The following is a 13,517-nucleotide window of genomic DNA, read 5'->3' as shown; positions in this document are numbered from 1 at the left end:
GGCGATTCCTCGAGGATCTAGAACTAGAAATACCATTTGACCCAGTGATCCCATTACTGGGTATATACCCAATGGATTATAAACCATGCTACTATAAAGACACATGCACACATATGTTAATTGCAGCACTAGTCACAATAGCAGACTTGGAACCAACCCAAATGTCCATCAATGATAGACTGGATTAAGAAAATGTGGCACATATACACAATGGAATACTATGCAGCCATAAAAAAGGATGAGTTCATGTCCTTTGCAGGCACATGAATGAAGCTGTAAACCATCGTTCTCAGCAAAGTATCACAAGGACAGAAAACCAAACACCACATGTTCTCACTCTTAGGTGGGACTTGAACAATGAGATCACTTGGACACAGGGCAGGGAACATCACATGCCAGGGCATGTCGGGTGGTGGGGGGCTGGGGGAGGGATAACGTTAGGAGGAATACATAATATAGATGACTAGTTGATGAGTGCAGCAAACCAACATGGCATATGTATACCTATGTATCAAACCTACACGTTCTGCACATGTATCCTAGAACTTGAAGTATAATAATAATTTTAAAAGACTGCCCTTGGAGTGGGTTGCCCTGTGAATCCCTCTTGATGCACATGGCACTTTTGGCGGGGTATATTCCAGCTAGAACTGGGCACTGTGGGCATGTCTGTTAACCCATTCTGGCCTAGAGAAGAAAAACATTTGAGCTGCAATGACTGAGGGCTCCACTCACCTTGTTCAAATCAGCCCATCAGCCCACACCCTCTAGCTGGGGCAAGGGGATCCCTGGCCTGGACTTACAGCTTTCTCCTGCCCTATACACCCAGAAGTTCACCTCCTACTTCTAACTCCATGCCACCCTCTGAGGCTGTTCACATTTGTAGTAAACAGGTCAGTGATCAAAGCAGTTGTGAGTATGTATTTGCAGAACAGAGACAGCTACAGAAAGTATGATAATTATTAGGATGAGCTATGAAGTCAGGATTTCATCTTAATTACTGTTGCTGTGTCCCTAGCTCTTGGCACAGCGCCTGGCACATGGTAGAAACTGGGCAAGGTATTTGCAGAATGAATGAATGAGTGAATGATGGCTGCTCTTCTAGGGGGCAGTGAGAGAAGCTGCTAGGTGCCTGAGACTTCTTCCTAGATTGGCTGTATTTCTGCCTTTTGGGGGCTGTATCAAGTCCCAAAGCCCAGCAGGGGAATCTCTCCATCTCGAGAGAAAGCTAGTTTACTAATTTAATAATCCTAAGTATTGATTCCTTCTCCCAGGATCCCCATCTGTGATTCCACAGAAGTCCCAAATCACACACTAACTAGAGAGTGGGCTTTGGAACAGCTGAGTTCCATCTGAGAGTGGCTGTGATTTTTCTATCAATTTTCTGAGCCTGGGAAAGCGGAAAAAATGGAGCAAGGAGGAAATCATAGCAAAAAGAGGAGCAGGCAGTGGGTGAAATGTACTCTTCCCTCCTGCAGTCTGGGTGTGTATTAGGAAAGATGCCTGCTGGTCACACCTCATACTTGTCAGGTGGTTTTCATGGCAAGTAATGAGATAGCACAGGATTTCGAGTCAGATCAACCTAGCCTCAAGGTCTGCCGTTTCCTGGCTGTGGGACCCTGTGTGGATTCCTGAACTACTATAACCATCAGTTTCCTCATCTGTAAGGGGGATAGTCATGGTGCCTCTCTCATCTGGTTGATTTGGGCAGTGGCAGCACTCAGGTGGAGTCCTAAGCATAGCAACCGATACATGGTGAGCATTAAAAAATTGTGCCCTTGGCCTGGCGCGGTGGCTCACGCCTGTAATCCTAGGACTTTGAGAGGCCGAGGTGGGTAGATCACAAGGTCAGGAGATCAAGACCATCCTGGTCAACATGGTGAAACCCTGTCTCTACTAAAAATACAAAAATTAGCTGGGTGTAGTGGTGTGTGCCTGTAATCCCAGCTACTCGGGAGGCTGAGGCACGAGAATCACTTGAACCCAGGCGGCAGAGGTTGCAGTGAGCTGAGATCACACCACTGCACTCCAGCCTGGCAACAAAGCGAGACTCGTCTCAAAAAAAAAAATAATAATAATAATAGTGCCCTAATCAGTATTTTTCTCTTTGCTTTAGCACGAGGGTTGGCAAACATTTTCTGCAAAGTGCCTAATAATACCTATTTGGGGCTATGCAGCTTAGACAGTCTTCAGATCAGTTTAGCACTGCCCATCTGGCTGAGAGACTAGTCACCCAGAAGGTTCCCTCAAGGCACCACAGTGCAGGCCCTTAGATGAGGCTTTGACCCAGGGGCCTAAGCAACTACATACCATCTTGTAGCCCTGACCTTCCCAGACCCCCTTGCTGTCTTGGCCCATGGGGAACAATGATTTGCTCCCCAGGGGTCCCCTCTCTTGAGGGCTGCGGCATCTCAGAAGACCCTTCTTTCCCACTCGTGGCCCCCCAACAGCAGATATGGGTAAAACATCCTGAGTCTGGGGATTGCGTGGATCACCGGGCTCTGGGCCTGCCCCCAGCCCTGATTGCTCCTTCAGAGCCCAACACACGGGGCCTTCTAGAATTGTTTATCAGAGCACATTGGTTAGGTCGCTCTTACATGGCTCAGAGTGGAACATGTTGATATCATCATCATTTGTCTGTGCCAATTTGTGCCCTAGTCTGTACACTCCCGAGTGGTGGAGCTCCACCCTTCCCCTCTTCATGCTCACCTGCAAAAAGGAAGGAAGGTAGAATGCCCTGCAGTGTCTGGCACATAGTAGGAGCGCACGGAGTATAACTGGATTGAAATAGGGACAATACTTCATAGCAGTAAAGGTAATACACGCAGCATGGCATTTTCCATGATGGCAGAGAGAGTCTTTGCGTGGCAAGTTAGAGCCAAGACTAGGAGCAGACACTAGGGATCCCAGATCCTGGGCCATGGGTCTCCTCTAGCCCTCTGCTCCATTCAATACTCCAACCTCCCTTCCAGCCCCAAGCCAGGGAGGTCTCTGAGGCTTGTTCCCTAAGACCTGGCCTAGAGTTGCTTGGAGGACAACAGGTTCTGCCATCCCAAGCTGCACTGGCAAGTTTTCCCTTTCTAACCCAGGGTAACCCTACCTTCGCTGAAGTCTTCAGCTCACCCCACTGGGCAGCCCCTAGAGGCACAGATGTCCCATCCAGGCCCAGGCAGAGCTCCCCGGCTACACTGTGGCGGGAGAAGCGGTCGCAGGTCCTCAAGGTCAGCGTCAGGGTGGCTGTGGGGAGCTCCTCCTCCGCCAGGGGGAGCACCAGGCCCTCCTCCCAGGTGGTGTGCAGCTGCCGCTTCTTTAGGGCTGTCTGCGCCTCCACAGAGCCAGTCCTATTGGCCACACTCCCTTGGACATAGCAGTCACAGCCTCCATCGTGGTTGCTGGTCACAGCTGCAGGCAAGGAGAACAACACAGGCATGGGACTTCCTGAGGACAAGTGGAGGGGGCAGAAGCATGCCTTGCTTGGGGTTGTGGAATCCAACTTAATGATGTGAACTTGGGTGTCTGAAAGGCTGACCATGCCGGGCACCAGGGAATCGCCTTTCACTGAGACATTTAGAAATAGATCATTTGAGGAGGCTGGCCTCAGCACACGCCGATTCTCTTTCTTGGAGAACAGGGACAAGACTTGGCATTTCCTGGAGCCCCCTGAACTCCGGATTCTGAAATTTTGCCAAGGTGCCAGGGCTTGCTGCTGGGGGCCTTTACTAGTGGTGCTGCTGACACATAACTGTTTGTTCTGAACTTTAAATAGTCACCACGTAACCATTTTCCATGCGAATCACTTGGCTCTTACCTCATGAGTGAGTGTGGCTTTATGTTCTGAACCTTGGTGTTTTCAAAGCTTCACAATGTGTGGATCTGCCCAGAAATTTACACCTTTGGTGCTTTTCTGACTGGCTCTTCAGTGATCATTTGGAAAGTGGTAGCTGACATTTCACAGGAAGAGAAGATGAAGAACTGAGGCTATGTGTCTTAATAGCAAGAGCTTTCCACTGAACTTCATGGGACTACTTAGTCCTGGCTCTGTCACCAGTTAGATGCAGTGATCTTTGACAAGTCATATGACTTGCCAGACCTCAGTTTCCTAATTTGTAAAATGCACTAGTGTGAAGACCAAACACAATAAAGTATAGGAGGAAGGTGCTTTAAAATCTTAAAAGATAATACAAGGAAAAAGACTCTAATAATAATAAGATAATACAAGGAAAAAGAAAATAGAATTATATACAAAATTCCAATTTATTTGACCCCATTGCTAGCCCTGATTCCTTTGCAAAGTCTTAGCTTTATTTGCTGTCCTTAAAGTGAACTGTCAGGGTAGAGAAACCAAGGACATCCTGCCACCCTTAGGCTGCTTGGCTCTTAGATTGTAGAAATTTTCTGACCATTCGGAACACCCGCTGTGTACAGCACAAAGCCCTGTCCAATTTCAGATTCATCTATGGCAGAGATGGCTAGCTCTTCACCCCAAACTCATTGCCTTTCCTTCCTGGGCACCCGTCAACTCACATTTCCCAGCCTGCTTTGCAGTTGGGTGTGCCCATGTGACTGAGTTATAGCCAATGGGATGCAAGCGGAAGTGACGTCCACCAAGTCCAGGTAAAGGCTGTTAAGGAATGATCGTGCCCTCTCCTTCTCTTTCTCCTTCCATCTGCCAGATACAGATGGCAGGGATACAGATGACAAAGAGGGGGTTATGGAGCCACAGCTGGAAGGAGCCTGGTCCTTGAATCACCATTTGGAGAAAAAATGTTTGTCAACCAGGAATCCCCACTTTGGACTGTTGGGGTTGGGGGTGTGGGAAATCTTTGTGTCTAAGCTCCATGTGTTCCAGGGTCTGGTTGTTAGAGTCCTAATCCTGTGCTCCCTCCAGCTGCGGATGATCCATTCTGTCTGCACAGCTCCTCCAGGGCAGATAGATACACAGAAGCCCACGAGAGTCAAATAAGAGCAGTACCTTCCAGGCGAGTCACAAACAATTCAGCCTTCTGACGGTCATAGTCCAGGCAGTAGTGGAGTTTGGGGGCCTGGTTCCAACTGGCAGCCTTCTCTGGGTTCCAGGTCTCCATGACACAGACATCCTCCACCACACCTGTTAAGAAAGGCAAAATCGTCACTGCCACCCACACTGGGGTTCTGCTTTCCAGATTACACCTTTCCCATCTCTATCACCTATGCCAGGAACCCAAACCCAAGTCTTCCCAGCTGTGCACAGAATCACAGTGGCCACACCAAGACAACACATGGGGTCAATGTCACAGTCCATTAGGCGGCATCTGTGTCCACTGGCTCCCTCACCAACCACACAAAACAAAACAGAGACTACACAACAATCCATTCTCCCTGTTTATGTTTCGTCTTTCTAAAAGGCCTACATATTCTTTGGGTCAGGGAAAACTGTGTCTCTTCTTCCCATATCTTCCCCAGTGCCCAGCAGCAGCATGGTACACCTAAAGGTTCTGCACTTCGATGTTGATGCTGATGAAAAGGAGAGTAGAAATAGTAACAATATGTTTTGGCTGGGTGTGATGGCTCATGCCTGTAACCCCAGCACTTCAAGAGGCCAAGGCAAGGAGACCACTTGAGCCCAGGAATTTTAGACCAGCCTGGGCCACATAGTGAGATCTCATGTCTACAAAAAATAAGCAAAAATTATCTGGGCATGGTGGCATGCACCTGTAGTCCTAGCTACTCAGGAGGACGAGGTGAGAGGATCACTGGAGCCTGGGAGATTGAGCCTGCAATGGCCCATGATCATGCCACTGAACTCCAGCCTGGGAGACAGAGCAAGACCCCAACTCAAAAAAAAAAAAAATTGCTTGGGACCTTAACTCAAAAAAACAACAAAAAATCCAATATGTTTTTTGTTACCTCCTTTGTGCCAGGCCCTGAATTAAGCATTTTATGTGCGTTATTTTATCTATACTTTACAACTCCCCTACCAGACAGATAATAGTCTAGTCCCATTTTATAGATGAGGAAACTGAGGTTCATGGAGTTACAGCATGACTCATGCCACATAGCAAGTATATGAAAGGGCAGCAAATTAAACCCATGACTCTGAAGCCCATGGTTTTAACCATGGCTCTTTATCCTCTCTTATAGTTGCACACATATGACTTGAAAGGGACTCCATTTCCCAGTGGAAAGTTGGCAGCCTGGGGGAGAAGTGCTATGGCAACACGTTGTCAGGAAGGAAGGATCATGATTTCAAGGCCTAGTGCCCACCTGCTTGGCTGGCGCCAAATGCTGGGGCACTCAGCCTCCTCATCAGGTCACACACAGCATCTACAGAGACATTGACAAACCCCACTGGAGTGCTGCCCATGGAAGTGCAGGGGGCAGGAGACCCCTACCATTCTGAGGGAGGATGAACAGCTCCTCTGTGACCTGCCTCTTGAGGCGACTGTCATTCGGGGGTTGGGGGCTGGCAGGTGCAGTGGGCTCCTCCGTGGACCTCAGTGAGTAGTCTGCATAGTTGATGACCTCTGGAGCCGTCACAGCTGGCCTGGGTCCATAGATGTCTGGGAACTTGAGGAGGGCACGGGGCTGAACAGGTTCCGTGGATTTTTTAACGTTGAACTGCAAACACAAATTACTCTGATTAGTCCACAAAGGAGCACTCCTGTCTGTTTACCCCCATGGAAGGGAGAAGCTGTGAACTGACCTGTTGTAGGAGGCAGATGGAGAGGTGTGGTTCCATTCTGCTCCAAAGAGCACAACTTATCAAACCCACTCAAATCCACAATCCACTGAGATGTGGGCCCTGTTCATCTATCCCTCCTCCATCCATCGGCCCATCCATCCTATGGCTGTGCCCATGGGTATTGCCTGGACCTGCTGCAGGTAGTTCCCCCTCTGCTGCTCTCATCTGCTCCCTTGCCTCTTCATTCTCCCTTCTCCCTTTTTCCCTCCTCTTCTCCACCTAATGGTTCAGAAATGCCAGTGGCTCCCACCACACTTGGAGCAAAATCCAGACTCTCTGTAGCTTGCCTAGCTTGATCCTGCTCATCTGTCTGATATCGCCCCCAATCCTTCCTTAGCTCACCTCCAGTCACTGAGCTCCCTGCTTCTCAAACAGCTTGGGCTCTTTCCTTGGTCCAGCTTCCAGCCCCTAACTTTTTCTCCCAAACCGCCCACCCCTACCTCCACCTGCTTTTCGCATGGCCGGCTCCACCTCATACCTGAAGTCTGACCAAGGAGTCCATCTCTAACCTTCCAATCTAAATTAAATCCCTCCCCCAAGCCTGTCCCTCCCTATCACCACATCCCACTCTTTTGCTTCACAGCATTGATCTCACCCTATATTGTTTTGGTCATAGGCTGGCCTGTTTGTAGTAAGTATCTCCCACTAGCATGTGAGATCTATTAGCACAGGAATTATGTCATGTCTTGCTCCTGCCTAGATCAGCCTGGTCCAAATCCCACTGCCCCCATGGCTCTTGATGTTTGTCCTATCTTCAAGTCTTTCCCCAGCAGAGCAGTCCCCATCAGAAACATTTGTCATTATCTTGTTACACACAGCAACTAGTCACCCTGGGAGAGACATGCATGACTTGCAAAACCAATTTCCCTTTGCACCTCCACCCACACTGAGTGTCACTGGGCATGAAGTTGCTGTGTCCCTTGTGCCTAGCATAGTGTCAGCTCACAGGGAGCATGCAATAAATACCTGTGACTAGGGCTGCCATGTTGTATGGTTTGTGCACTGCACAAAAGTCTCTGGATGAGGACAGAGTAGAAGCCAAAATGTAGCCTGTGTACCACTTGTCTAGTTGTGTGCTCTAGGCTAGGCCCTTTTCGCTCGGAAAAAAGGGGAATCTTTCTTTTCGAAAAGACCCACCTGCTTGTCAGCCCTTAAGTGCATGGGGCCCTTCACACAGAGAAGTGGGATCTTCTGTCTTTCCCTCCTATTTGAGAGACTCAAAGTTACATGACAGGTAGTAAGAGGAGCCTTCCTGGTCCTCAGGATTGAAGACCAGGTCTAGAGCTTAATTGCTGGCACCTGGGTGGGCAGCCCACAAAAGGGCCCTCAGGTTAGACAGGCAGATCTGAAGACTGAGATCTATGACTGAGTCTCCCAAGAAGCCTTCTGCCCTCCATGCTGGCCCTGCTGGCCCTCCTGGCCCTCCCATCTCTATGGCTGAAGCGGGTAGTGGGTGCAAATGGCTGGCAGCAGGACTCAGGCTGCCCTGCCCAGTGGCAGGAGTGACCCTGCACTGCCTAGGGGTGGGACTGGACGTGGTCTGGAAGGAGAGGCACTTAACAGTTTGCACTATTTCAAAACGTTGTGTTTCTAATTTTTGTACCCTCTTTAATTATCCCAGGATGAATCCTGGACATTCTGCCCTGGTTGAGACTCTGTCCCCAACCATTCCCGAAGGAGGCTGGACCTAGGTGATAGGGACATTCCTTAATTAGTTTTGTCCATTGGACATAAGAAGCTGCAGCAGGGCCCAAAGGGGCAAGAAACAGGGGCTGGTTTCTCGGTGACCTCTTGGACAACCTCTTCCTGCTGCCGGGCCCCCCATCCTGCTGCTGCCCCTGCATTTCCACGTGTTTTCTTCTGAACTTCCCTAAAAGGTAGAGATTATCCCTCTTGTACAGATAAGAAAACTGAGGCTCGGAGGAGATTTAAGAAACCCTCAGTTCTTCTCTCAGAAACACTGCACAGTAGATTATAATGAAACCCAAGCGAGGACCTGATTGTATCCTGATCACCACTGAGTGTGCCTGGCACACATGGGCTCTAAAAGCATTTCTGACTACAGTGGAGTGAAGTCACTTGGAATCATGCAGCTGGTGAGGGCAGCAACAGAGTAAGCCTAGATCAGCCTGGCCCAAAGCCCACTGCCCCCAGGGCTCTTGACATTTTTCCTGCCTCCAAATCTTTCCCCAGCCCAGCAGTCCCCATCAGAAACATTTATCATTATCTTGTTACACACAGCCACCAGTCACCCTGGGAGGGCCATGTATGATTTGCAAAATCAGGCCCCCTTTGTACCTCCACCCCCACTGAGAGTGTCACTGGCATCAAGGAGGCTGGCTTCCGGTACCAACCCTGCCGCTGGAACTGGGTCACTTTGGGCAGGTAATTCCACCTCTCTGGGTTGTCACCTTAAGTGACAGGTGATTTACAGGCTATCCCACTCCACATTCTGAGTTGCTTTTTTAGGCTGCAAAGAGGTGAGAGACACCATTGCTTTATTTTCAGGTATAGGTGAGTTGGAGATGATCACAAACAGGTGAAATAAATAAGCATATTTGGCCACTCAGGACTGCAACACAGAAGCGGACGGAAGGCAATATGTGTAAATAACACCTGATAGCCAGTGCACAGTACATGCAGAGCACAATCAGAGGTGCCCGGGAGGCCGAGCTGGCCTTCAGGGAGGAGCCAGGGTGTGACTGAGACCTTGAAAGAGAGGGGGATTTAGAAGGCAGGGGTGAAGACCGGGGTTGGGGGAGTAAACGTCTGTGCTCTTGACACCAGATGCTCAGGGCCCTTGGAAGAGACACAGAGCAATGACTAATGTCGCCATCTTTCTATCCTGTACAAAGTCACCTCCACCTTCAATATTTCATATAACTCTGTATTACCTTCATCCTACTGTTTCACAGTGAGGAAATTGAGGCTCAGGGAAGCTCGCAGTCATACAACTGACAAGTGGTATGTATCATAAAGCCTCTAGATGTTTTCACTTCAAAATTCACGTCATTTCCATTGCCCTGCAGCTGCTTCTCAACACCACCCCCTCGCCCCCCACTGCAAAATCCCTGTTGGTCTTGCCACTGGATTCTAAATGACAACCACAGCATCTCAGGGGCCCACCCGCTGCCACTCCCTCCCATTCATCGGCACAAAAGTGCTCCCAGCTGGGCCTCAGCACACACCTGACTTAAAGTCACCCTCTGCTGTCACTTGGTTGGGACCAGAACTAAGACTGTTTGGGTGGCCTGGGAAACATTTTTTGTGTTTATATTTGGTTTCATCCCAATTCAATCATCTGAGAAAAGGGCTGGGCTTCATTCCCAGTTCGATGCAATTTGGATGATTTTGCATTTTCAAGGGGGAAATAATCACTGGGCTCAGCTCTGAGTGAAGTTCACTTTGTGTTGCCTCAAGTCATGACAGAGTCTGGCTCTGCCTTCCTCCCTCCTCAGTGGATCTCAATTTGTGTGTCCCTGATAATCTCAGGAGCTTGTTACCAGAGCTTAAAATGCACTTCTAGAGCAGAAGATTGGGCATTTCTTGGTTGTCTACCAATACCCATTCCCTCTCCCCTCCACCCACCCTCCACATCACCAGGTTGTCTAGGTTCCATCCCATCCCCAGCTCCCAGGAAGAGGTCAGATCTTTCCATTTCTTGGCATTATCTTGGTGACTGATTCCTAGGGGTTGGCACCCGTCCTGGGGAAGCCAACCCAGATGGGAGGGAGGGACTTGGATTCCACAGTAGTAGAAGTCCCCTCCTCCCTGGACAGGAAGCGAGTGGCCCTGCCTTGTGACTGCAAGGTGAGTCAGCCTTGGGGCAGCAGAGTGGAGAGACAGAAAGAACCTGTGTCCTTGATGGCAATGTCATTAAGCTGCTCAGCCAACCAGTCCTGCAATCTGTCCTGCCTCTGCATTTCAAGTTACATGAGTAGTACTGTTCTTATTGTTTAAGCCAGTTTGAATTGGGACTTTAGTGCCTTGCAACCCAGAGCATCCCAAACTGATGCATTGCCTTTTTCACAAGCATCACAGGAGGTCATGACCCTGGTGTGGAGAAACTGGGCCTGGGATAGAAAGAACCCCTCTTGAATCTCTGCATCCAGCCCAAGGCATCCTCATTTGCTGTTTATTCTTTTCCCACTTTATCCTGTGTGGCAAACGGCTGGCTTTAGCTGGGAATGACTTACACCTTTGCCCAGGCCAAGAGCAGAGTCCAATGACAGCTACATGAGTCTCTTCAAGGAGCAAAAGCAGCAGCTCATTACCTATCTCCTTCTCTTGTACAATCTTATTTATTGCATTTCAAACTTGGTACCATCACATCTTTCAAATGAGTCTATCTTTGCACTTAAATAGCTGAAACTTCAGTGCCAGACAAACAGAAAATAGGTTCAGAGGTTGAGAGAGGGAGCCTGGGAGAGGGTTCTAGGTGAAGAACAAGAACATCTGGGGGAAGGAGGTGCTCAGGGTAGCAGGGCCCTAGAGAGAGACCTTGCTCCAGCCTTCCACCATGGGTGCAGGAGGAGCAGGACTTAGAATCAGATATTCTCTGTCTACGTGTCCCTTGAAGCCCAGGAATAGGGCCTGGGAAGCATATCTGCAGGACGAATAAGGTAAGATTTCCAGGGGAGACAGGCATTCAACAATTAGGGGATGGGTGCATAGCTGTGCTTGGCATTGCATGTGCATCTGGATAGAAGAATCACACCCTCAGATGTGCATCAGACCCCTCAAATGTACCTCCTTAGATTCTCCCAGCCTCACCTGTCCCTGGGACCTTTGGCTGCTTGCTCCTCCCACTGTGTCCATCCAGCTGTCCATGGGCACAGCCCCACAGGGTCTCACGCTGGGCTCAAGCCATACCTCTCTTGCCTTCTGCCCTGGGACTCCTCCATGCCTGCTGAGGTGTGAGACACCAGGAACACTCTGTCCACTCAGAAGCAACCCAGATGTGAAGAGAGTTAAAGCTCCATAGGGGAACTCAGCAACAAAAACCCAAACAACCTGATTCAAAAATGAGCAAAGGACTTAAATAGACACTTCTCTAAAGAAGATATGCAAATGGACAATAAGCACATGAAAAGATGCTCATCATCACTAATGACCAGAGAAATGCCATAAAAACTATAGTGAGATACCACCCCGCACCCATTAGAATGGCTACTATCAACAAAACAGAAAATGACAAGCACTGGTGAGGATGTGAAGAAATTGGAATTCTGTGCACTGCTGGTGGGAATGTAAAATGTACAGCTGCTGTGGAAAACAGTATAGTAGTTCCCTAAAAAATGAAAAATAGCCAGACATGGTGGCTCACGCCTATAATCCCAGCACTTTGGGAGGCAGAATTGAATCACTTGAGGTCAGGAGTTCCAGACCAGCCTGGCCAACATGGGGAAACCCCATGTCTACCAAAAATACAAAAATTAGCTTGGGCTTGGTCGTGCACACCTGTAATCCCAGCTACTTAGGAGGCTGAGGCAGGAGAATCGCTTGAACCTGGGAGGCAGAGGTTGCAGTGAGCCAAGATCGTGCCACTGCACTCCAGCCTGGGTGACAGAGCAAGACTTTGTCTCAAAAAAAAAAAAAAAAAAAAAAAAAAAAAAAAAAAAAAAATTAAGAATAAAATTGCCGTATGATCCAGCAATTCCACTTCTGGGTATATACTCAAAATAATCGAAAGCAGAGTCTTTGAAGAGATATTTACACCCATGTTCATTGCAGCATTATTCACAATTGCTAAAAGGTGAAGCAATCCAAATATTTATGAAGAGATATTTATACCCATGTTCATTGCAGCATTATTCACAACCGCTAAAAGGTGAAGCAATCCAAATATCTATGAACAGATGAATGAATAAGCAAAATGTGGTATATCTATACAATGGAGTATTATTCTGCCTTAGAAAGGAGGAAGATTCTGACACATGCTACAACACGGTTGAATCTTCAGGACATGATGACAAGTGAAATCAACCAGTCACAAAAAGACACATATTGTATGATTCCACTCAAATGAAATTCTTAGAGCCTCAAAATCATAGAGACAGAAAGTAGAATGGTAGATGCCAGAGGCTGGGGTCGGGGGGGAAATGGGAAGTTATTATTCAATGGGTACAGATTTTTAGTTTTACAGTACCAAAAGTGTTACGGAAATGGATGGTGGCGATGTTTGTAAAACATCCTGAATGAATTAATACCACTGAACTGAGGCTGGGCATGGTGGCTCATGCCTGTACTCTCAGCACTTTGAGAGGCTGAGGCAGGAGGATGGCTTGAGCCCAGGAGATCGAGACCAGAATGGACAACATAGTGAGACCCCATTTCTAAAAAAAAAAAAAAAAAAAAAATTAGTTGGGTAGGGTGGTGCATGCCTGTAGTCCCAGCTATTCAGGGGGCTGAGGTGGGAGGATCGCTTGAACCTGGAGGTGAAGGCTGTAGTGAGCCGAGATTGCACTGCTGCCCTCCAGCCTGGGCAACAGAGGGAGATCCTATCACACACACACACACACACACACACACACACACACACACACACCCATTGAACTGTATACTTAAAAATGGTTAAGATGGTAAATTTTATGTTATGTTCTTTTACCATAATAAATTGAAAAAAAAAAAGAGAGAGAGAAAGAGAAAACAACAACAACAACAACAAACACCTCTATGGGAGGAACCCGACCGCCGTGAGCAGGAAGACAGGCAATGAATTCTCCTTCCTCCTCCTCACTGTTCCCAAAAGTGCCTTCAGTCGCCTTTTGGAAGATGACCCCTGCAGATCCAACAG

General features: G+C 48.4%; 1 protein-coding gene across 2 annotated transcripts in view; it reads right to left on the bottom strand.

The window, feature by feature from the left end:
* Positions 1–13,517, bottom strand: part of SYT13 (synaptotagmin 13) — a 56,862-nt gene that overhangs the window by 9,075 nt on the left and 34,270 nt on the right. For both annotated transcript variants that reach the window (XM_017858191.1, XM_017858190.1), the window contains exons 2-4: positions 6,372–6,597; positions 4,973–5,107; positions 3,101–3,402 (exon numbers count right to left, since the gene is read on the bottom strand). In XM_017858191.1, coding sequence (XP_017713680.1) covers positions 3,101–3,402; positions 4,973–5,107; positions 6,372–6,597 — 663 coding nt within the window. The remainder of the gene's footprint in view (positions 1–3,100; positions 3,403–4,972; positions 5,108–6,371; positions 6,598–13,517) is intronic.

Source organism: Rhinopithecus bieti, unplaced genomic scaffold (assembly GCF_001698545.2).
Source record: "Rhinopithecus bieti isolate Rb0 unplaced genomic scaffold, ASM169854v2 scaffold_46101, whole genome shotgun sequence".
Classification (NCBI taxonomy): domain Eukaryota; kingdom Metazoa; phylum Chordata; class Mammalia; order Primates; family Cercopithecidae; genus Rhinopithecus; species Rhinopithecus bieti.
Note: the sequence above shows the minus strand (reverse complement) of the source record. Positions and strands in the feature narration are given on the sequence as shown.